Raw genomic sequence first — 23154 nt, forward strand, 5'->3', positions numbered from 1 at the left:
ACGCAGCAAATCACCATGGCACATGTATACCTATGTAACAAACCAGCATGCTCTACACATGTATCCCAGAACTTAAAGTATAATAATAATAATAATAAATATAAATAAATAAAAATGTTAAATTACTAGAAGCATTTTCTTCTGAGATCCTTCTGAGAGAAGGATAACCACTAATGTGCTAACATTTATTGAACGAGGCACCATGAACCATGTGCCAGGCACACAAAGCAGCAATTTACATCCTTTGCTTCTCTATCTCAAGCTAATCCGGCCCCAGCTCCTGCTCTCTGAGGTCTAGCCACACTGTTCTTGTTCCTGCTTCTCAGACCTGCTGAGCTTTGTGTCACTTCTGGACTCACACACTTGTTCTTCTTGTGTTCTGTTTTTTTGCTTTTTTTTTTTTTTTTGTTATTCAGAATTTAGCATGTCACCTTCTCAGTTTTAATGTGACCATCCACATTTCCCCCATCTAAAGTCATTACACACCCTTCATTCCCACCAGCCACAGACATCAAAGCACATTTCACAACCTCACGAGATCTCCCTACACAAACACTACACATATTTATGTATGTGTTTGTTATCTGTATCTAATTCATTGCTCTATCCTCAGCTCCTAGAACACGATAGATACTCAATATCTGTCTTTTGAATGAATAAGATGAAACAATCCTCATAATAACTCTATATGAGGTGGATACTATTTTACAGCTAGTGATTGATAAAGTACGATTTTAATTGAAGAGCTCCTCTTCTCACTTTGCACATGGTTTGGTCTCCTCAGAAGTGAGGCACAGACAGGTGAAATGACCTGACCATAGTAACACAGTTCTTGGTGAAAGACCTGAAATCAACCCCAGTCCTCACATTCTTGGTTTGTTTCCCTTTCCATGAAGCCACACTATTCTCAATATGGTCAGAGGTGAAAATTAACAAAAAGCATGTTTTTTCAACTTCAGCATTTCCTGATGGCGCTGGAGTTAACAGCCTATGGGGCACATAAATGATCTGCCATCTCTGAAATTTAAGGCTCCTAAAGGCTTTCAGCCCATCAGCAGCCATTTGGGAACCTCCAATGTCTCTTAAAAAGTAAGTACAAAATAATAATCAAACGTGACAGGTCAGTGCATGCTTCATACTTAGAAAGGAGACAAGGCCACTCAATCTTGCTTCACGGGAATGAAACAGGTGATGAGAAATGCTAGGGTTTCATGTTCTAGTCTCTTGCCGGCAATATAAATTTAAAAGGAATAGATTCTGAAGTCTTTGCTAATCTAAAAGAAATTATCCAACATTTTCTTCAAAACGAATTTTGATCCTCAAAAAGACAGAACCTTGACTATTCACACAGCTATTCATAACCAGTAAAAAGCACCCTGTCTGAAAACGGAAGGGGGCCACTTGCCCAACTAATGGATTCAATGTGACATTCATACTGATGTTAAACTTTACTTTTTGTGACAGGGGCATTTTTTTTATATGCTAGCCTGGCTCCAAAGCTCCATTTTAAGTGTACAACCTAAAATAAAGGGCATATCATATTTCCGAAGAGGACTAATAAGTCCCCAAATCCAATCCTAAGGTGTTATTTTTCCCTCAAAGCACCTACAGGCAACAAGGAATAACTGCCTTCGAATGTAAGTACAAGCTTTATGAGCTCCTAAGGTAATGTCATGTAAAAGATCAAACCACAGCCGATCAATTCTAATGATCATACTCTATACAATTTTTATGAAGACTGACAAAGAAAAATAGACAAGGGATTCTGGGCAAGTTGCATTACTTTAGTAAAAGAAATGAAATTCCTAAAAGACAATGATAATATCTGAAATTCCTAGGGAAAAGGAAAGCATATCCTATTTTTCCTTACTGATTTATGTCATATCTACATGGAAAACAAAAACCAGCAGTGCATTTCAAAACACAGAGGGTAAATCACAATAGGGTGTAAGGGTAGGCAATACAATTAAAGGCAAAATTTAATGGGACATGGATCTAGAAAGGAATATTCCATGTACTTACAAGGCATCAAACCTAAACAGAATGAGCTCTAGCCTGGGTCAAAGAAAGTAAAATCACATGCTGCCAATGAAATAAGATCTATATTCTAGGCTAAACTATTCTATAGAAAAAAACGTTTAAAAGATGGAAACTTTTTTTAGAAATGGGATATCTTCTATTTTGGCAATGGTGGTTTAAAGCTGGAAAATGCCAAAGAAACAAGACCAAAATAAAATTCCATTTATATGCTTCCAATGTCAGAGGAAGATAAAGTATTCGATCTTAGAATATTTCATTTCCTTAACAAATATCTGAATGCCAGACATGTGCCACATGCAAAAAACTGGCTGTGACCAATGCTGCTGGTAGTCCACTCAACAGCTATCGCCTGCCCTTCTTCCCAGCCCTTAGAGTCTGCCTTTCACTGTGGAGAGTGAAAGCTCCAGAGATACTAGCTTTCCAGAATGCTTTGTTATTCTTGGCTGGGAAGCGGGGTAGCCAGGGGAGACTGGCTTATGAGACCACTAACAGCCCAAGAGGGCGTATTCATTTTTTAGGGTTGCCATAATGAAGTACCACAGACTGGGTGGCTTCCAAAACAGAATTTATTGTCTCACAGTTCTGGGGGCTGAAAGTCTATCTCAAGGTGTTAGCAGGGTTGATTTCTTCTGAGGGTTGAGAGAAGGATCTGTTCCGGGCCTCTCTGCCAGGCTTGTAGATGGCTGTTTTCTCCCTGTATCTCTTCATATCATCTTTTCTTTATGTGTGTCTCTGTGTCCAAATTTCCCTTTTTTGATAAGTACACAAGTCATAATGGATGAGGGTCCACTCTAAAAACCCCTTCTTAATGAATGACATTAGCAATGACCCTATTTTCAAATAATATGGTACTGGAGTTTAAGACTTCAACTTGTGAATTGGGGGTAGAGGTGGGGTAGGAGCACAATTCAACCTTTAACAAGGGGTTAACCTGCTAAGAGCTTCTAGGAATAAGTCTCTACTCTGATTTATTTTTTTTTTGAAGTGAATAAAATGCTGACATTGCTTTCATTCCTTTTTGATATGGAAACTTGTACATGAGAAAAGAATGCTGGGAACTACTGCGACCAACTGGACACCATTAGGGGGAACACTACCCTTGTCTCCGTACGTGCGTGTATAAAATACATATTTATATATGTGCATAAATACACACACACACACACACACACACACACACACACACACACACACAGAGAGAGTATGTCACAGAAAAGGCAACCCAGAGCCCTCATATCTTTGAGTTCCTGAGCCAACATGAACCACATAATTCCAAACACCGTATGTTGGAAAAACAAACCTCTAATGCATTTTGTCACTTGCAGCTAAAAGCTATACTGTAACCAATGCTCTAGAAAAAAAGGAAAAGGTAATATAGCACACTTCAGATGAGAAAGGAAAAGAAAATACTTATTAGGAATAACTAATGTGTCTTTTTTCCACATCTGGAAATGTTAGCTAGCAATTAAGTTAAAAGTGCTGGGGTATAGCAGGCACCTGGAATATAAGAGCAAAATGACACCAATAAAAATGATGAAAATCCTTTAAATTGAGACATTAATAGTTCACTACATGATTTTTCTCTATATTTATTTCCTGTTTTATTCATAAACAGAAATAAAGAAATTGCATGGGAAGTGGCATTCAATAATTAGGGAATTGAAACTGACAGAGACTGGTTAAGCTTCACAGGGCCTAGAAATAAATAAATGTTCAAGTAAAACAATACTCCTCCCTGGAATGGCAGAGCCCTTTCAAAGCATGCAGATTTCTACCAAGACTTGCATTAATTCTCTGATTGCAACCTGCTTAAGGGAACACAAAAATGCCCACACATATCAAAATACAGGTACAAACGTTTTGTGTTTAAAGTTAAGTATCTTGATTTTGGCACTTTGCTTTAGTAAACAAATCACAGATTTTGATGAAAGGTATTATCTATTTCACTGGACTGATTAATATTAATCTGTAATATAATTCAGTAAGAGAAGAGGACTTGAGAGTACTTTTAAGAGTACCCAATGTTTTATGTTGATACTTTTTAAATCCAATGGCTATATTTTTGCTTGTTGAAATGTTCTTTGCAGTTGAATGAAATGGTTATCTAATTTATAGTTGTAGTGCAGGACATAATGTTTTTGGCAGAAAAACAAGGTGGGAGGAGATGGGTTAGAGTCTTTGGAGATTAAAATGTTTTCATAGTACTTCACAGCTTTCTGCACTTAAATTCATGCTATTGTCTTTTTATGAATGTGAGCTTTAATGTTTTTAAACCTCCATGACATCCTTCTATAATTCTCAGACCATAATTATACCTTTCTAGCTAGACAGCTTAATAGCAACTCTACATGATTAAAAAAAAAGTTAGAATTCTATTGTTGGATGCAATATGTAATGTGTACAATACACCAGGATAAGACAATCCATGGTCCATTTATCTGAAAAAAAAAAAGAACACTTACATTCCCTCTTTCTATTGTACTTTCATTGTACATTTTTGAAATGTGCAAATTCACAAGGTACTCACCTGTCATATGAAAAAAAGTGCATTAATCAACTCTTTTTATAATATTTCTTTAACACATCACTTTCAAAGGTTTGAATAAAGATGATTTCAATTCTATTATGGAATCCATTATTTCTAACACTTTCTATTCTTTACCAAAGAGTTTGGGTCAAGGCCTGTTAGGTCCAGACAATTCTCTTTATGCATCTTAGAAAGAATGTTTCATATCAAACTCTAGTGAAAGGTCACTGTTTCTATGAAAAATAATTATCCAATAAAGAGTTCCTTTTGCAAATGAGTTGTAATAGAGAAGCTATTAAGAACTACTACTAGGCCTGGTGTGGTGGCTCACACCTATAATCACAACACTGTGGGAGGCCAAGGCAAGAGGATCACTTGAAGCCAAGAGTTTGAGACAAGCCTGGGTAACATAGCAAGACTCCATCTCTAGAAATAAATAAAAATTAGCAGGGCGTGGTGGTACATGCCTATAGTCCCAGCTACTTGAGAGGCTAAGATGAGAGGATCACTTGGGCCCAGGAGTTTGCAACTGCAGTGAGCCACAATCACACCACTGCAGTTCGACCTGGGCAACACAGTGAGACGCCATCTCTAACAACAACAACAAAAAAGAACTAATACTATCCAGCGATTGTATTTTGTAGTATTTTACAGCTCTAATCTCAAAAAGTAGAAAACACCATGATATCTTCCTGCCCCTACCTTAGTAAGCAGAAGCCAGCATTGTGTTTGCAAATGTCTAAGTGTATAAAACACCATCTACTTATCTCTCCCTGTTTCTTTTCTTAAGCGAGGTTCCTGATTTTATATTTCCAGACTACAGGGAGGATTAAGCTGGGTTGTGGGGTAGATATGGAGCTGTAATGAAGCAGAACAGAAAGGACAACTGACATGGGTAGGCTTTGTGTCCCCACCCAAAGCTCATCTTAAATTGTAATCCCCATAATCCCCAATGTTGTGAGGTAACTAAATCAAGGGAGCAGTTTCCCTCATGGTATTCTAGTGATGGTGAGTGAGTTCTTATGAGATCTGATGGTTTTATAAGGGACTCTTCCCCGTTTGCTCAGCTCTTCTCCTTCCTGACACCTTGTGAAGAAAGTGTCTTGCTTCCTCTTTGCCTTCTGCCATGACTGTAAGTTTCCTGAGGCCTCACCAGGTATGCTGAACTGTGAGTCAATCAAACCTTTTCCCTTTACAAATTACCTAGTCTCTGGCAGTTCTTAATAGCAGTATGAAAATGGACTATTACAACAATCTTCCTCAAAATGCACTGGAACTATGTGGTGTAGAGAGGTGGATATGTCTTAGAGTTGCCTAGGCTTACATTTGTCAAATTCATTTTTAATTGATTCGTAACTAAAAATGTAATTATCATCATGATTAATTGTAGACACAGTAAGCATACAACTGATAAACATACAACTGACAAAGTAAACATACAACTGATAAAAAGATTTCTTCAAATAATACTAATCCTTACTGCATGCTGGACTGTTACTTTTTTCCTTTATATGCTATTCTAGTCTACTTTATTCTATTCCATCCAATATGCTTTACCCTACTTTTTAAAATGCTAGACATAAACTACTACTATGTTAATATCATTATAACATCAATGGTTTGTTATCCCCAATTTGATAAGTTTTGGTCTAGAAGCTTTCTCTCCTCCCACCAGTACCCCAGATTATTTTAGGAGGGAATGGGTAACAACTGCAAGATACCGCTTTCATTTCCTTTTCTTAGGAATAAAACCAATATTGGCAATGTAAGAAAAAACACAGCCACCTTAAAAATTGAAAGAGTATCACTGGGCTCAAGATATAGTGAAGACAAGAGGGCCTTCCCCAAATCGGCCTAACTGCTACCTCTATAGCCTTAGGGAGGAGAAGAGAAACACTGTGTACTACCTATAATGTTGCCAAATAAAAACACATTTTATTTTGTTTTGAAAAGCATTGTTTCTTAGTGCTATAGAGCATAGAACAAAATCCCTCTTCATTATATATGTTTAGTTAACAAACACATGGGCATCCTCAAATGCCAACTTATGAAGGGAAAATAGACATGGAATGGTAGACATGGAATTAAGACATGGAATTAGAAATGGAATGGTAGACATGGAAAATAGACATGGAATTAAGCACTCTGAATAAAAAAAATGGTGCTCCTTTTAACCCTTTTTTTTGAGATGGAGTCTTGCTCTGTTGCTCAGGCTGGAGTGCAGTGGTGCAACCTTTGCCTCCTGAATTCAAGGGATTCTCCTGCCTCAGCCTCTCAAGTAGCTGGGATTACAGGCACACGCCACTATGCCCAGCTAAGTTTTGTAGTTTTAGTAGAGACAGGGTTTCACCATGTTGGCCAGGGTAGTCTTGAACTCCTGACCTCAGGTGATCCACCCACCTTGGACTCCCAAAGTGCTGGGATTATTGGCATGAGCCACCATGCCCGGTGTCCTTTTAATTCTTGTTTTCCTTAATAATGGACAGATTATAAATAAGCAATCCTCAAGGATGGAGGATGAGCTAGATAGAAATCTCTCTATACTTTTTTGGTAGCACCAAAAAAGTTCTGGAAGAAGCATTTGGTAGTATGTGTGAGAAGCCACCAAACTGTGTAAGAAAGTCTGAGGAAACTCTGCTCTTAATTCTTTCATCCACCCTTCTTCACTATCTCCCTTGTAGTAATCCTTCCTCATTATGAATCCCTAGAAAAATGTTTGTGCATTTTACTCAACCCAATATTGTTATCCTATACGTAATATATTACATTTACTTGTTTTTCACTCTTATCCTCATCCCTGAGCTTTATACTTTCAGAAGATAGTGACCATATTTAACATATACTTCTTCTAACCTCTTAGCATACCTGTTAGATATATATATATGTGTGTGTGTGTATATTTCAGGGGTGTGTGTGTGTGTGTGTGTGTGTGTGTATGTGTGTGTATGAAAACTCAGTAAATTAGCATTTGGCTGGGAATCTCCCTGGGTCTGTAGGTGTGTGTATGTGTACTTACGCATCATTGCAGACGGTTTTGATTTACAAAATGGTATAGTTGATCACACAAAGCCTTTGGATTTCCTGACACAACCCTAATCAGATACACTTATCTCCAACTGTAATGTACGCATCCAACTATAAAATAATTCATTATACAATAATATTAACATATAGCAGAAGTGAATTTGATGACTGTGTCTATGATTCTTAATGTAACGCCCTGACTGTGTCCTTACAGAGGCATCTACTGTCATTGGCAGTTAACTGTGAGGCAGTTTGCAGATTCTTGGTCACCTATACCCCGTACACTCCCTTCTGAGTGCCATCAATACAGGTACAAGACAGGAGTAGCTTCACAAAAGTATATACAAAAATAGTACTTTCAACAGCAATAACACCCTAATAGTAATCTTTTGCAAACTTTGGAGTGCTGAACTAAAGTCCCATTTCTGCATTTTAATGACTTATTTGAAAGTAACAGTTGCCTGAGGCATTAAAACAAAATGAAATAAAAATTCTGAGGTCTGCTTGGTGTTTCACCACTCAGATCTCTAAGAATGTTTACTGTGGTTAAAGTTACCCTCAAGAAGGGTCAGCATTTGCACAAGTATTACTATTCCCATGGAATGAATATTTTTACAAAACATCCACAAATCCATGGGAAATCATTTTGCAAACTATGAATTTGGTTAACAAATAATCAACAAGGAATTCTTACTTTAGTCTAAATCTTCCAAAGTTATGATTCAAATCAGTCACCTGCTGGCTGCCTGCACTCACTCCACATCTCAGTCCCTTCATCTCAATTTGAGCTTTGGGTCTGCTTTTCAGATAGGACCTGGGCTAGTTTGTTTTTTCAAGTTTTTGCAAATCAGAAATTCTACAATCATATGATATGTATATGACCTATCATAGACACTGGGGATTTGGGTTTGCACAGCTACATGTAGTGGCTTTTGGGCCAAACCTATCTTGTACACTTCTTAAATTTGGATTAAAGAACTTCAGGGGGAGAAAAACACTTCCTTTAAATTAAATGGCTTCATTTTTTAAAAATCCAGAGATTTAGTCATAAAGTCAAATTTTACCTTCTTACAAACAAAAAATCAAAGGTCTAGCAATCCTCAACTCAGCAATGCCATATAGATACAGCACAATTTCCAGATTCATAGACTACAACCCTACAGGGAGTAAGACATCCATGGTTTTCGGCAAGAAATTCACATAGGGTATAAATGTTATATCAAGCAAAAAGAAAATTTTTAAAACTCAAAGGAAACAGAACACAGAAAATATGTGTGAGCTAGACACTGCACAGTTGAAATGAGAATTACAGAAAAATACATGTAAAATACCTCACACAGTGCCCACCTTTGAAGACAGTCAAACGATGGTGGTCATTACTTGTATGTAATCTTCAAGACAATGACTAGCAACTGATAATCATGAGGAAATGGCCTCTTTACACACTGGTGAGCATTTCATACCATCAAACTCATATCATTATTGGCAAGATGGCACACACATAGTATAAAGGAAATACACATTTGTGTCCATTTCCATCTATGAATGAAATTCCATCTGGGAATGGAATTGTGATCCACTAAGCCAGCTGGCATGCCAAGGTAATTCCTAGCCAGTTGATTTCAACAAATCTTCAAGTTTTTTGACTTAGTAGCAACTCTATCTAGAAGAAGTCATTTTCCTTTTGGCATCCCTGCCTTCCTGGGTAAGTTCAGTGTTTGACCATTCACTTAAGGCTTTTCACCTTGAGAACAATTAGAAGTTGAAAATCTTCAGAAATATTTTCAAAAGACAACTCTACTCAACTCCTCCCACTGCACACCTAGGTTTTTGTGTGCATGCACATCTGTCTCCCATTCACCGAGAAGTATCAGTACTCTCTCTTACCCATCACCAACGAGGAAATCTTGGTTATTTTCTGTAAAAGAAGGTACAACACACCATACTGAAAAAAGGCTTAGTGCAGCTGAAAGCCCCCTAGATGAAAATTCAGGCAGTCTAGAAAAATCCCTACTGAGTCAATAACAAGCTGTGTGACTTTGAACAAGTACCTGGAATGTTCTAGACCCCACTGTGTCATCTACAACATGGGCAGGCCTGGAATACACACAGATATGCATGTAAATACAGTTGATCTCTGAACTACACAGCTTTGAACTGCACGAGTCCACATACGCATGGATTTTCTTTTGCCTCTACCACCCCTGAGACAGCAAGAGAAACTCTTCTTCTTCCTCCTACTCCCCAGTCCATTCAATGTAAAGATGATGAGGATGAAGACCTTAATGATGTTCCACCTCCACTTAATAAATAGTAACTACATTTTCTCTTCCTTATGATTTTCTTAATAACATTGTCTCTTTTTCTAGCTTACTTTGTTATAAGAATACAGAATATAATACATATAACATACAAAACATGTGTTAATCAACTATTTTATTGGTAAGGCATCTGGTTAACCGTAGGCTATAGGTATAACAGTTAAGTTTTTGGGGAGTTAAAGTCATACACAGATTTTCCTACTAGAGGGTGGGAGTCAGCACACCTATTGAGATGGGGCAGAGATCCTTCTTAGGGACTTGGTTGGCCTTCCCAAGCAGAGAAGTAAAGAAAAATCTTGAGTTCCTTCAAGGGAAATTCCAGGCACTGAGCTAGCCTTGAGGAGCAAATGAGCAACTTGGTAAGTAAGAACATACTAATAGCTTAAAACAATAGCCAAGGTGGTTGGAGTCACAAGATGTCTGGCGCCTACAGAAACTAAAGATAACGCTTAATATATGTCTCTGAGCTGTTTTTCAGTAACACAGGCCTTTACCAAATCGACTCTTCCGCATATAGACCTCAGATAAGGGAGAAATAATGACTGAACCCTGACCAGAGTTCCTTGTTCTAAATTTTCTTCCTGAGGGCCTCAGAGGAAGTCATGCCCACAGGCCTAACTTAACACTCCTTTCTGCTGACTCCAAGTTTTTAGACAAAGCTTTACTTCCTTAACCTAACTCAAATCAGAGAGCCGGAATCTACCTAGGAGAGGGACCTATAACCTCCATCTCCTCTTACTTCAAGATACCCACCTTTTTAGGCCAAACCAATGTATAATCTTTATATTCTGATTTACGATTTGACCTGTAACTTCTGCTTTTCTGAAATTTATCACTACCTTTAAAAACCCTTGCTTATAAGCCACTGAGGAGGTCAGGTCTTAAATGTGAGCTGCCCGATTCTCCTTGCTTGGCTACCTGCAAATAAACACTCATCTTTCTTCCACTGCAAAGCCTTGGTGTGGATGTTTGGCTTTACTGCACCAGGAAAGCAGTTCAGTAACACTAACACCCATATTGTGCTATGTGCTAGGCTCAACTGTACACATACGCATATGTAAGTAAATATAATTCAATTTTATCAAAGTATCATGGACCTCAATGTATTTTCTTCATTCTTTACCAAATATGTCTTCCTTAAAGCTCTAAATTCCAGTAATTCACGGCTTCCTGTTCAGAAGCCTCAGTGGCTGTTCCTGAGACATCCTCTTCTTCCACCTCTCCCTTTTCCTGAACTGCTTCCTTAATTTCCACGATATCCTGCTGCACTGGAGATCCTTCCCCATCTCTGTTCAATCTTTTGTAAGCTCTCCCACTTCACCCTGGGTTCTGGCCTGTCTCCTTTCATTTAACTCTCCATACTTCACTTAACCATCTCCTTGGTTGCTGTCACTAGGCAAACACCTCCCTATCTTGATCTCCTGTGATGATACCCACCCTCTGTGAACATACCAGCTTCGATTCATTTGCTTTCAACAGACTTCCTGCTCAGGGATATTTAAAAACACTTTTATGCGATGAGTACTTTAAGACAGCTTACCACTTAGGCAACAGTCAATTAAATTCATTTGAATGAGCACTTTATTTGCAGGAATCAGTTAACTGATCAACAGACACTTTTGAGACTACTATTTTCAAAGCTAAATAAAATTGTAGGTTGTATTTAAGCTTATGTGTTTGTTGAACTTTAATAGCACTTGCAATACATATTTTTTAAGTTCCCTACCTATCTTCTTAGTCACCATGAAGCTTACAAAATATCCAATATGTGGAGTTATCAATGATCAAGGTTATAAGAACAAAATACACCAACAATGTTGGCATCTTTTAGTGATTCTCACAAGCATACTCAGATAAACTGTCAAGATTTAAATGGTATAAATGAAAAGCAATTCAGGGTTTAGGCTGCTGCAATAGAGGGGATGATTTAAGTAAGTTTATCTGAAAAAACATGGAGGAGGTCAAGATTTATAAGCAGGAATCAGTGACATCTCCATTCTACTGGTATCAATGCTATCAAATCATAGTATACTGTGTACAAATACTACAGAAGAAATGACAGCCATTTGAGTTTATGACAACTGCTTACTCGAAGTGCCACATCCAACACCACAAACTCACAAAGTTCCAAATATGTTTTGAGACTAATGGCAGTCCACAGGCATTCTTGAACATTTTCAAAGAGATTATAAAAGTGGTGCTGTTAGAACCAAATGAAAAATACTCCTCAATCATTTCGGGAAGAACTTAAAAAGTTTATTTTGCTTTCAAAGCATTCCTTAATCACTATTAAGGGAAGACAAGTACAGAAATTCATTCACATTTGCATAGAACAGGATGAATGCTATGACTGAAAGCATTTAAAGATGTGTGTCAGTAGTCTTGGGTTGTATTTGTATGCATTGCAAGTATCATTATGAAAAAAAGCAGCCCAAATATGTGAATTTTGTAGGCATGTGTTGTCCATGACTAAATCTACAATACTAAAGTAAGCCAAAGTTTATGCTTGGTGACCATGTATTTTATCCTTAATTACAGTAGTAAGAATTTAAAAAAATGATTTAATGAAGATTATCTAAATTATTGCACATAGTATGATCTGTTGTCTCAATTATAATAGGCTTAAGTGTATATATACATATAAATATGAACATAGGCCTCCATTGCATGTCTAATTCTGTAAAGAGGCAAATATTGAGTTCAGGGGTCAACACATTACATATAGTTACATGTATAATTATGTAATATTGAAACGTATGTACATATTTGTGCAAATATGTATGATTATATATAGTTTGGCACATGTAAATTAATCCAATTCTCTCTTACAAATCCTTATAACATTTTACCACCATATCTAGAGAATAAGTTAACCTTTAAATTTTTTATGATGTCTTCACATCTTACTAAAATGGACATTGTTTTTTCTATATATTTGTTCATAAATATGTAAAACGTTTCTCAAAAATGCTGAAACACAATACAATTTGCACATAATGTAAAATTACAACTAAATATTTGAAATCTTTTAAAAGCTAATCTCATTTTCTTCTGCTACACTTCTACTTTCTGAGTATGTCTTCCTCTTTCCAAATATCGGATGTCATCGTATTTGCTATGGAAATAAAAATGGATTAAAAAGGAGAGGAATAAGAACCCAATTACCCATCTTTCTGAGTATGTCTCCTCACCTACTTGGAAAATTTCAAGATTGCTTTTACAAATTTTACTATCATAAACAATAATACTGTTGCAGTATATTTTCTGTCACTTTTGTTTCTTTTCCTAAGGCAGAAATTATATTTTAAACTTTATAAATGAAGAAAAGACTCCAAGAATAAAATATTTTACTGAAATTTTTCCAAAGCCCATTTGAACATCAGAAAATTTTAAACAACTATTCCTTTTCTCTTCAGTGCTAGATGAGTAGCAGTCAATGAAAAACGTTTTAGAAACAAAATTGAGGCATCACAGTAAAAATCTGTAAAAACTGTAAAAAAAAATCATTCTTTTAAAACTTAAAAGTTTTCATCTATAATTATTATTGATTATGGATTTTTGCTATATATTATCATGTAAATATTTGAAGACTGTTTGAAGTTTGACATAAGAGCCCAAAAGTCTACTCCAGTCTATTCATGTCTTTAAATAACATGTGTCTTATCTGACTATTGCATCTGGCCTCATTCCAAACTGATTTCCTCCTCTTAGAATAGTCTCAGGCTACTTTTTTGTTAGTTTCCTCAGTTATCATGAAGAAACTACGCTTATGTAGAAAGGTGGTCTTCTAAGGAGATGAGTGCTGAATTTTCAGGAGTGATCATTTTTGTAAGTTACTTTCAAATGGGTTAGCCAAAAATAAGTAGATAGAGAAAAGGAGTAAATACACATTCATAAACATATATAGAGAAGAAATACAGTAAAATGGTACAATAGCTACATCTAAATTATACCTACAGATGTATTCATTCATTGTATTATTGATACAAATTTTTTGGTGTTTGAGAATATCATAAAAAGAGGGAAAACAAAATAAAATCAAACCTAAGTTGTATATACACTATTTTCAAAAAATTCTTCACTTATTTATTTCTCCAGAAAAAATAAAATAAAATTAACAAAAGGAAATACAACAAATGATTTGTAATAATTGCTTTTGTATGTGTCAAAGATGAGACTTTTATTTTCTCTCTACTTTGTTCTAAATTTCAAATTGTCCCAAATTAAAAAAGATAATTGTATCTATATTCAGTTTTGGTCCTTTAGATAAGCTATTTGCTAAAAATAAAACAGTATTGTTTTTATATTTGCACATAAAAATACCAGCACTCTTTAAATTTATATTCTCCTTTATATGTGAGATCTTGCATCTTCAAGCTCCTTTGAAAAAGCATGTCACAAATTAAAATGCTCAAATTTTGGTGTTATATTCATAATACCAAAAGCATATTACAGTAAATCTGTAATATCGGTTGTTCCATATTTGCTATGGAAATAAAAATGGATTACAAAAATAAGGGGAGGAATGAGAACCCAATTTTTGGATTAGAGAATTTCCATTTTCCTTTTGTGGGGAAAAGATTTGTTTTTCTTTGCTATTGATAGGATTTTATTTCAACATCCTAAAATTATGTAAGCATATGACTTGAGTATACCTCTAACCACAACTTAAAAAATACAGGATTTTGTTACCTTCTAAGCAGCCAATGAATGAAAGCAGGATCAACTGTTTCCATGGCAACATCATCTTTAATTGCCAAAAGCAAGAGTTACTCTTGTCCAGTCTCTGATGAATAGAATGCTTTGTCTTCAGGTAAATCCTTTAATCTGTAAAATATATGTACAAAGCAATTAGTTTAAAAAAAAAAAAGAAACAGAATAGCTACTTTAAAAAAAGGTTTTCTTCTTTTCGTAAAAATTGTTTATCATTCAGAGACACTGAAAATCCTCAGAAAAAACAAATCCATTTTGATATAAAATAGAAGACACTTAAAATGTAGATACTTACAAAACATGTAACTCATAGGCAGATGGAAGTGATCTTATAGAATTACATATGTTTACCAATAATAAAATATTAAATTTTAACATATCAATTAAAACTTTTGCTAGATGATTTCAAGAAAGAAAACATTAACCTAAAATTCTAACTTTTTCCATTTTCTCTAATGATAGCATTTTGACAAAACTAATAGAGTCAAATAAGCAAGTATCTTGAAGCACTAATTTTTGTAGTTTCTGAATTCCTAGTAAAGCATGCAAATTACAGATAGCATTATCAATGTCCATCTTAGACCTATTTTTAAGACAACTGCAGAAAGCTCCCAATTACATATGCTGTGTAAAACAGATTTTAAAATGCTAACGGTAGAAAATGTTCAGTCTGAGAACCTTGCAAATGAAACCATTTTCTTTTTTGTTTTCGTGAATTTTCATAAACTTGAATATGTTGGTTGAGAAGAAATAATTATGTTAAAGTCTTGTATCATTTTGAATGGCCACTTAAAACTAGTTCAGCTGCATGGTTAATGATCAAGTAGGCTGTATACACACACCTAAAATCAGACAATCTTCTCTGGACTCCTGAAACTCAGCTGGTACCACACAGGGAATTAATGACTTTAAAGTTTTGTAAAGGAACGGGTACAACTTTCTGACTCAGTAGCTGCTACTGATTGAGCTGTTTCAGTCACTACTGAGCTAAAGGGAGAACTCAACCTCCTGTAGACAGTGGTTCTCAACAATGAGTTCCTGACATGTGGCATATGCAATCAGATATTAAGTACATCACAAATAATAAGAACTCAAAGACCAAAAATATGACAACTTGAAAAATATGTACTTAAAATAATATGTTAAGTCATCATTCCTATAGTAATGTTTTTGGGTGCCTGCAATCTAATATATATTCTTCGGTAGGATGTAAGAGATGGAATTGTGGCTAGAATGCCAAGCATTAGGCCTCACTCTCTCTAGGTCCACTGGAATCTGAAGGAGGTGAAAATACAATTGAGAACTACTGCTCTAAGACTGTAGGTTAACAGCTTACAGTACCATTGATCTTTAACCTCTCAGTACCCCCATTGCTGCAAACTGTGTGTCTCAGTTTGGGTTCCACAACATAAACATGACAAAATGAACTCCACTGCAAGTAATTTACTTGGTAACTGAAGGACAAAAACAGTCAGGATAGGGAAGTAAGATAAGAAAAGGAAGGCAGCCTAGAACGGGTGAAATATAAAGCCTCCTAACACCATGAATAACTGGAGTTTATTCCCATAGGAATAAACTCTGGAAGTCCAGTTCCTGTAGGACATATGCCTCAGAGTCATCCAAGCATTATCCCTAAGTTATTCTTGCCAAGGGGCAAGGCAGCTAGGGTATTTACACACCAACTCCCAGGACAGTAATAATTGCCCAGTACTTATAACCTCCTACTAGTGCAGTAAGTAACTCCAGATGTTAAAAAAAAAAAAAAAAAAGAAAAGGAAAGAATGCATATGCTAGTTATTAAAAATGGTGTGTGCACTGAAGTGATGACGACAAGAGGATGAGTGGGGCACAGGCAGTGTCTCCTACACTGTGCATGGAAAACAGGCTTTTTGAAGTTATTTTTAATAGCATCAGGTCCTAGGTGACTGATGGCCAAAATTATTGAATAATTAAAATATACAAGGAAGAGACACACATGCCACCTCAATCAATCAATATACTGCTCAAGCCTTTCCAATGGTTGATTTTCCCTGCTTGGACCAAAGGGTCTCAGGTATCTTGCCTTCCTTCTTCTGTTCACTCAATGACATATCCTGTATCCATAATTATTTTCAATTACTAACTTAAATGATAACTGAAATCATTCTAGATTAGATTTAATTTATAACTGACAGCCATAGTTTGTTTTCTAATCATGCATTTGAAGACACCGTGGTCCAAAAATCATGAGAAAGATGAAACACACCAACATGCATATACATATAGATAGATATAGTAGAAAACCAAGAATATTTTTTAAATTATCAAATAAAATACAATGCTAACTAGTCATAAAAGGCATGTGAAACATGAGATACATTAATTTCATACGTATATATGTCTAAGGCTCATGAGAAACTAGGAAATGATAGTAACATGCACTAAAGTCTGGGGACAAAGGTAGGACTCGACCACTGGAAAGGATTGAGGAGTACATTAATTGAACTGGTACTTCCTTTCTTGAAAAGGTTATAGCTAACCAGTGTATGGATGAAATCTAACTTAGAAAGAATTTGGTGATAACAGAATAACAGATTTAAAAAGAATAGGTAGTTGAGAATTTTAGGAATGGAAGGGGAATCTCTAGCAAAGAATTCTGCAGTAACATTGCCATTATCATCCTCATCCTTAGTATCAAAAACTATTCAATATGTAAAGCTCTGCCCTATGTCATTTGGAGGAAAAAAAAAATACATGGTCTGTGCCCTAATACTGAAATGGGAAAAGAGAATATTATAAACTCTTATAAATAAGATAAAGAGTAAATTACTAGATTGATTGATAAATCTCTGACTCAGCAGCTGCTACTGACTCAGCTGTTTTAGTCGCTACTGAGCTAAAGAGAGAACTCGGCCTCAGTTTACTCATCACTGGTTGCTCCAATGTTCCAAATACCCTTTTACAGGAGGCCTTCAAGCAATGTTTCTTGCTGAGCTTTAAGAACAGTGAATGAGTCACTCAGGAGATTACATCTTTGCACTGGATATCAAGTGAGTGAAAAGCATTTCTACTGGAACCAAAGGATAAGTCACAGCACGGGATCTGGCCACCATTTGAAAATTGTTTCAGGAAAGTATCCAAGAAGGCATAAAGAAGGTGATTGTTTTCAAAAATGTTATCTTCCAAACAATCCATTCCCAAGACAACATGTACACTGGTTTCATTTAAAACATATCCAAGAAGTTCCAAATTATTTTTGAAAACTCACTCATTCAATAAAAAATTATTAAGTACCTGTTAGTGTCTGGGATTACAATTCTAGAGGGAGGTGAAGGTGGTGATGGGATTGTCAGAAGACTGAGAGTCCTCATACTCCTGGAGTGTGTCAGCTATTGGGAGTGACACCTTGTTTAAATGAGTACGAGGTATTCATAAATTGCCCACTGTGAAAGGTACAGCAGAGGGGTAGACGTTTCTATGCAAGCCTAAATGAGAACAGTCCTCATCAGGACAGTTAGGGAAAGCCTGTCTGAAGAAGTGGAGTACAGAAGAAGAAAAGAAGAGATGACATAATGAGGTGTGCGGATGTGCTGCAGTGAGGGAAGGAAGACATTTTCCCGGTGTAGACAAGTACTTGGTATGGATTTGTGAGGTGGCAGATAGGCCTGTGAGTAGCTAATGTCTGGACACTACTCCCCCATCAACTATTACCTATCTCCATGCTATTGTAAGACCCCACCACACCTCTCTGGAGCCAACCAAAAGGCTCAGTAGAGGGCTTCCAGAATCCTGCTCTAGCCATGTCACTTTGGATTGATCAGTATGCATGCCCTATTGCTGGTTAAATATTTTAACAATCACCTCTGGACGTAGGAAACAGAATATGCAAAGGCCCTGTGGCCTAGGTGCTCATGGTGTCTTCTTGCCTTTGGGGTGCATGAACAGGAAGAAGGCTAAAGAGATGAAATACACATGGCAAAGCTGAGTGTGGTATGAATGAGACGGCAGATGTATGGAAGTCAATCTTGTATGCCTGGCTAAGGGTATTAAGTCTCAGATTAAAGCCCTTGAAAGGTTAACTGCAAGTTTAACCAGGGAGGCGAAAAATCATGTTTGAAATAAACATTCAAAGTAGACATATTATAATCTGCATTAATGGATAAAAGTTTGACAACTATGGGTGTTGTATTGTGAATCTTTTAGAACTTATGTTAACTCACTCTTAACAAGATGAAAAGAGAACACATGTTGCAACATACCACTTTTATGCTCACCCACAAATTCACAGAAATTAGAAACTAAAAAACAATAGACAAAGAGTTTAAGAGAAATGTTAATACTCATATAATATTCATTTATATGTGCACACGTGCATGCACTGTATAAAGTTTGAGGTTAAAAAGAACTGTCGTTCAGGAAGATTTTTAAAATTACGTTGCTTATTTTTAATCAATGTTAAAGTAGGACACTGACTTTATAAATAATGAAGGTAATTAATACAATCACAATCTGACTTCTCAGCATTGCCAAGTATTGTCATGGAGAGAAAGGACACATTAAAGCTCATCCCACTCTGAAATCACAAAGCTAAAATAAATATAAAGGAAGCTACTGAAGCAAGACAAATACAAATCAAAATGTCATCTGCTACAATAAGAATATTCTACTATTCACAGGAATGTTTTAAGCCAAAGAAAAAATAGATACCCTTTAGAATTTTCTCTGCTAATAGACATTTGCATTTAAGGGCTAAAGCTTAATATATTCACAACACGTTCTCATGGCAATCTTTAAATAGCCCCCAAATTTAGTGCATATTGACAACTGTACTATCTATTCTTAATGTCAGCTGAGCTAAAAAAATGCTAGACCTTGGACTGAAAACCAAAAATGCCCTAAATAGTTGTTCCTGGTTGCTCTAAAAGAAGGAAGAAACCATTTGTGGCTTGTCATATACTTGACAAAACTGCTACTAAGACGGCAGATATCATGAAATATTGATATGTATTATTATTTTTAATGTATACAGACAACCTTGAATGTCATCTTGGCAAATACTAAGAGTTACATTTCTTTATATGGATAAAGTTTAGGTATGAGAATGATTTGGCAACACTTCTTTCAGATAACATGTACCTAACAAGCATTTTCTTTCTCAAAGAGAAAAACCCTACAGCAATTTTAACTGAAAGGACTGCTTAATACACCACCCTATCTCACATCCACAAAAAGTCACCTCCAATTTTGATACTTTAGAAACAATTTACATTTATGAATATATATTATTTCTAATCTTCACCAAAAAAACTTGAGCAGACTAAAGACATTTATTATATTAAAATATTCAATTATTAACAGACAAAAGTTTGATAACTTTCGGCGTTGTATTGTCAATCTTTTAAAACTTACATTAACTCACTCTCATGGTATGCAACCATACTAGCTGGTAGTCAACTAGTTAATGATTATTTTGGCTTGTTGAGACTGTATATCCTGCCAGACCACAAATCATGCATCACACAACCCATTTGTTCATTCATAATCACTCAACCATTCACTTATCCACAATCTTCACATCTTTCCGAGATGTAGCTCATCCATTCTGCATACTAACCCTGCCTCCCCCTACTGCTGAAAACTGGCCAGACAGGTGATGAAAGTCACATCAACTCTGGGCTCCAAATCCAAAATTCTTCATAAACCCACCCATCTCTTCTGCAGTTCACAAATGTTCAGCAGCAAACAGGGAAGAATAGAATGCACCCAGTTTGATGTGATCTTCCATATCCACGTTTCTGTGTTGACAGTAGAACAATCGACAAACAGGGTGAGTGCCAGCAGGAAGTCATGCCGTGCTCCTATAGACACCTACAGCACTTTGTATTCTCTCCCTTGACCCTCAGCACTCCAACACCTTCTATTGTATTACATAGATGATGGCTTTTCTCTCTAACTAGACTATAATCTTCAAAAAATAGTGATCTGTAACCTTTTGTAGGTTAAGGTTCCTTTTTAGAATCAGCCAAATCTATGAACACATCTATCTCTGTAGTCCAAATACACATAGAAAGACATAAGCCAACTTGTATGTCCTCCATGCTTTATTGCACTGAAAAATAATTTCTTTTCCATAGGAATAATATGTATATATGTGTACACCTATATAGATGTGTGTTCATGCGTATGTATTAAAAGATTTATTTCTTGTTTATTTTTCAGGCATAAATTAATGAACATTTTATGAAAATGGAAATAAATCTAAATTATACAAATTGAAGAGAAAGTAAACCCTCTTCAAAGAAACAAATATTCCTGAGAAGGTTACTGTTGAAAAACTTGACAAAGAAGCTTATGACATTGTTTTTATATGTTGAGGCATGTCATCTCTGACATTCTGTTAAATTTTGCTTTTGGTCTCCCAGCAATCGGTAGACCTAAGTAGCAGCGAATAGTATCAGAGCTCTCGTGTGTACACTGCAGTAGATGGGGCAGCTATACAAAAATATTGCCAGAATATTCTGAGATACTATGTGTTGGTTTCAGAGTTTCTTTCAATTTATCCCCAACTCAGAGAGATCTCTGGCAAGACCAACATCACTGATGCTACACCAGAAAAAAATTACAAGGCTGTTTTTCAGTTGGTTCCACTAGTTTCATCCAAGTGCAAGCTGAAGGGACAAGACACAGTTGCCCAATCATACCAACCGACATGCTTCAAAATATTAGATAACTGTCAACACTTTTTAAGTATATTTGACAAAAGGTTTGCTTCAATGTTCTTGCTTTGCTTTAAAACCTCAAATTAACTTGGTCAATTCCAGGGCACATTGCTTTACAAGCCTCTCAGCGATCATGCACGACTACTTCTACTTGACTGCAATAACACCCCTTGTAGCATGTTTCACAAAATAAGACTTTTGTTTAGGAGCAAGTTCAAGTTTCAACAGTGTTGCAGAATTTTGAAAGCAAGTCATCATCCCTGAAAAAGAACAGCACTATCTAATGTTTTTTCAAGGTAGCCGAATCTAAGGTGGTTTTTTACAACATTTTTTATGTGTCATATTTTCCCTGAAAATAACCTTTACACATATAAGGAACTTAGACTTTAGGCTCTCACTATATTTATGATGAAAAGAAAACTAAAGGATAAGCAACTTCTGTGATATATTCTTTTTCATGACATCTTCCAAGATAAACATGAAACAGAATGAACATAGACAAAATTAAATTATTATAAAGGGTATGTAGCTTTTCCTCCCCTTTGATTCAATGGGAAATTATTCCCAACCTCCTTTCCTAAGTCTACATAACAACATTCCTTGCTACCATATATTTACTTAGGATTTAAAAATAGCTTAACAACATAATATAATATAAATGTTTTTCTGCAAAGACAATTTTGCAATACCAGGAAGGAAACTAAATAGTAATGCAATAATCACTAACTTTTATGGAGTGCCCATTATGTGCCAGGCACTGCTCTAAGTGCTTCCTATATATTAAGCTACTACAATCTTCACCACCACCCATGGGGATCATTCTGTTATCACCCTCATTTTTCAGATAAAGAAATAGAGACACGGATGGGTGAACAAATCTGTCAAAGAGAAATACATATAGAAACTGTGTACTTACGACATTTTTTCCCCACACAATAGATACCAAATGGAATGCTTAAGTAATCAGATCATTAGAGAACCATAGAGTATAACCTGATATTTCATATATTTTTAAAAGTCTGTATTAATGTAACTGGCAATTGAAAGTGTAATTTCAGTTACCTCTTCTGTAAAGGGAAAGGACTTGACTATTAACATAAAAAACTTCATGCCCTGTAATCTTAGCACTTTGAGACGCTGAGGTGAGCAGATCAGGAGACTGAGGCCATCCTGGCTAACACGGTGAAACCCTGTCTCTGGTAAAAATACAAAAAATACCCGGGAATGGAGGCTGTTCAGGAGGCTGAGGCAGCCTCCTTGCTTGAACCTGGGAGGCAGAGGTTACAGCGAGCTGACATCATGCCACTACACTCCATCCTGGACAACAAAGCGAGACTCCACCTCAAAAAAAAAAAAAACAAAAACAACTCCACTGCACATGCATTGCAGTAATGCACCATCACTATAATAGGCATTAAAGTAGAAGACTGCAACAACTCTCTTTGGAATTAAATGATAATATTTCAAAGACACAGTAAACTACAAAAAATACACTGTGTGCAAAAAAAAAAATGGGTGGGTATTTTGTCTCCATACTTGCTGTATACAGTGTGTATACAGCATATACATTTATAAATACACAAAATAGTTTTTGGATGATATATGAGAACTGGTAAAAGCAGTTATCTCTGGGGAGGAAAACTGTGGGGGCTCAGGTACAGAGAATAGAAAGATAATTTCAGGGCCGGGCACGGTGGCTCACACCTGTAATCCCAGCACTTTGGGAGGCCAAGGCGGGTGGATCACGAGGTCAAGAGATCGAGACTATCCTGGTCAACATGGTGAAACCCCGTCTCTACTAAAAATACAAAAAATCAGCTGGGCATGGTGG

The 23154-nt window shown here is 36.2% G+C and overlaps 1 protein-coding gene across 1 annotated transcript in view; it reads right to left on the reverse strand.

Moving 5' to 3' along the window:
* The window catches only part of CNTN3 (contactin 3), a 330613-nt gene that overhangs the window by 229155 nt on the left and 78304 nt on the right, over positions 1-23154 (reverse strand). The window contains exon 2 of the mRNA XM_032290493.1: positions 14605-14739. Coding sequence (XP_032146384.1) covers positions 14605-14659 — 55 coding nt within the window. The 5' untranslated portion in view covers positions 14660-14739. The remainder of the gene's footprint in view (positions 1-14604; positions 14740-23154) is intronic.

The sequence above is a fragment of the Sapajus apella genome, unplaced genomic scaffold, assembly GCF_009761245.1.
Source record: "Sapajus apella isolate SASKATOON/1434 unplaced genomic scaffold, GSC_monkey_1.0 scaffold23, whole genome shotgun sequence".
Lineage (NCBI taxonomy): Eukaryota > Metazoa > Chordata > Mammalia > Primates > Cebidae > Sapajus > Sapajus apella.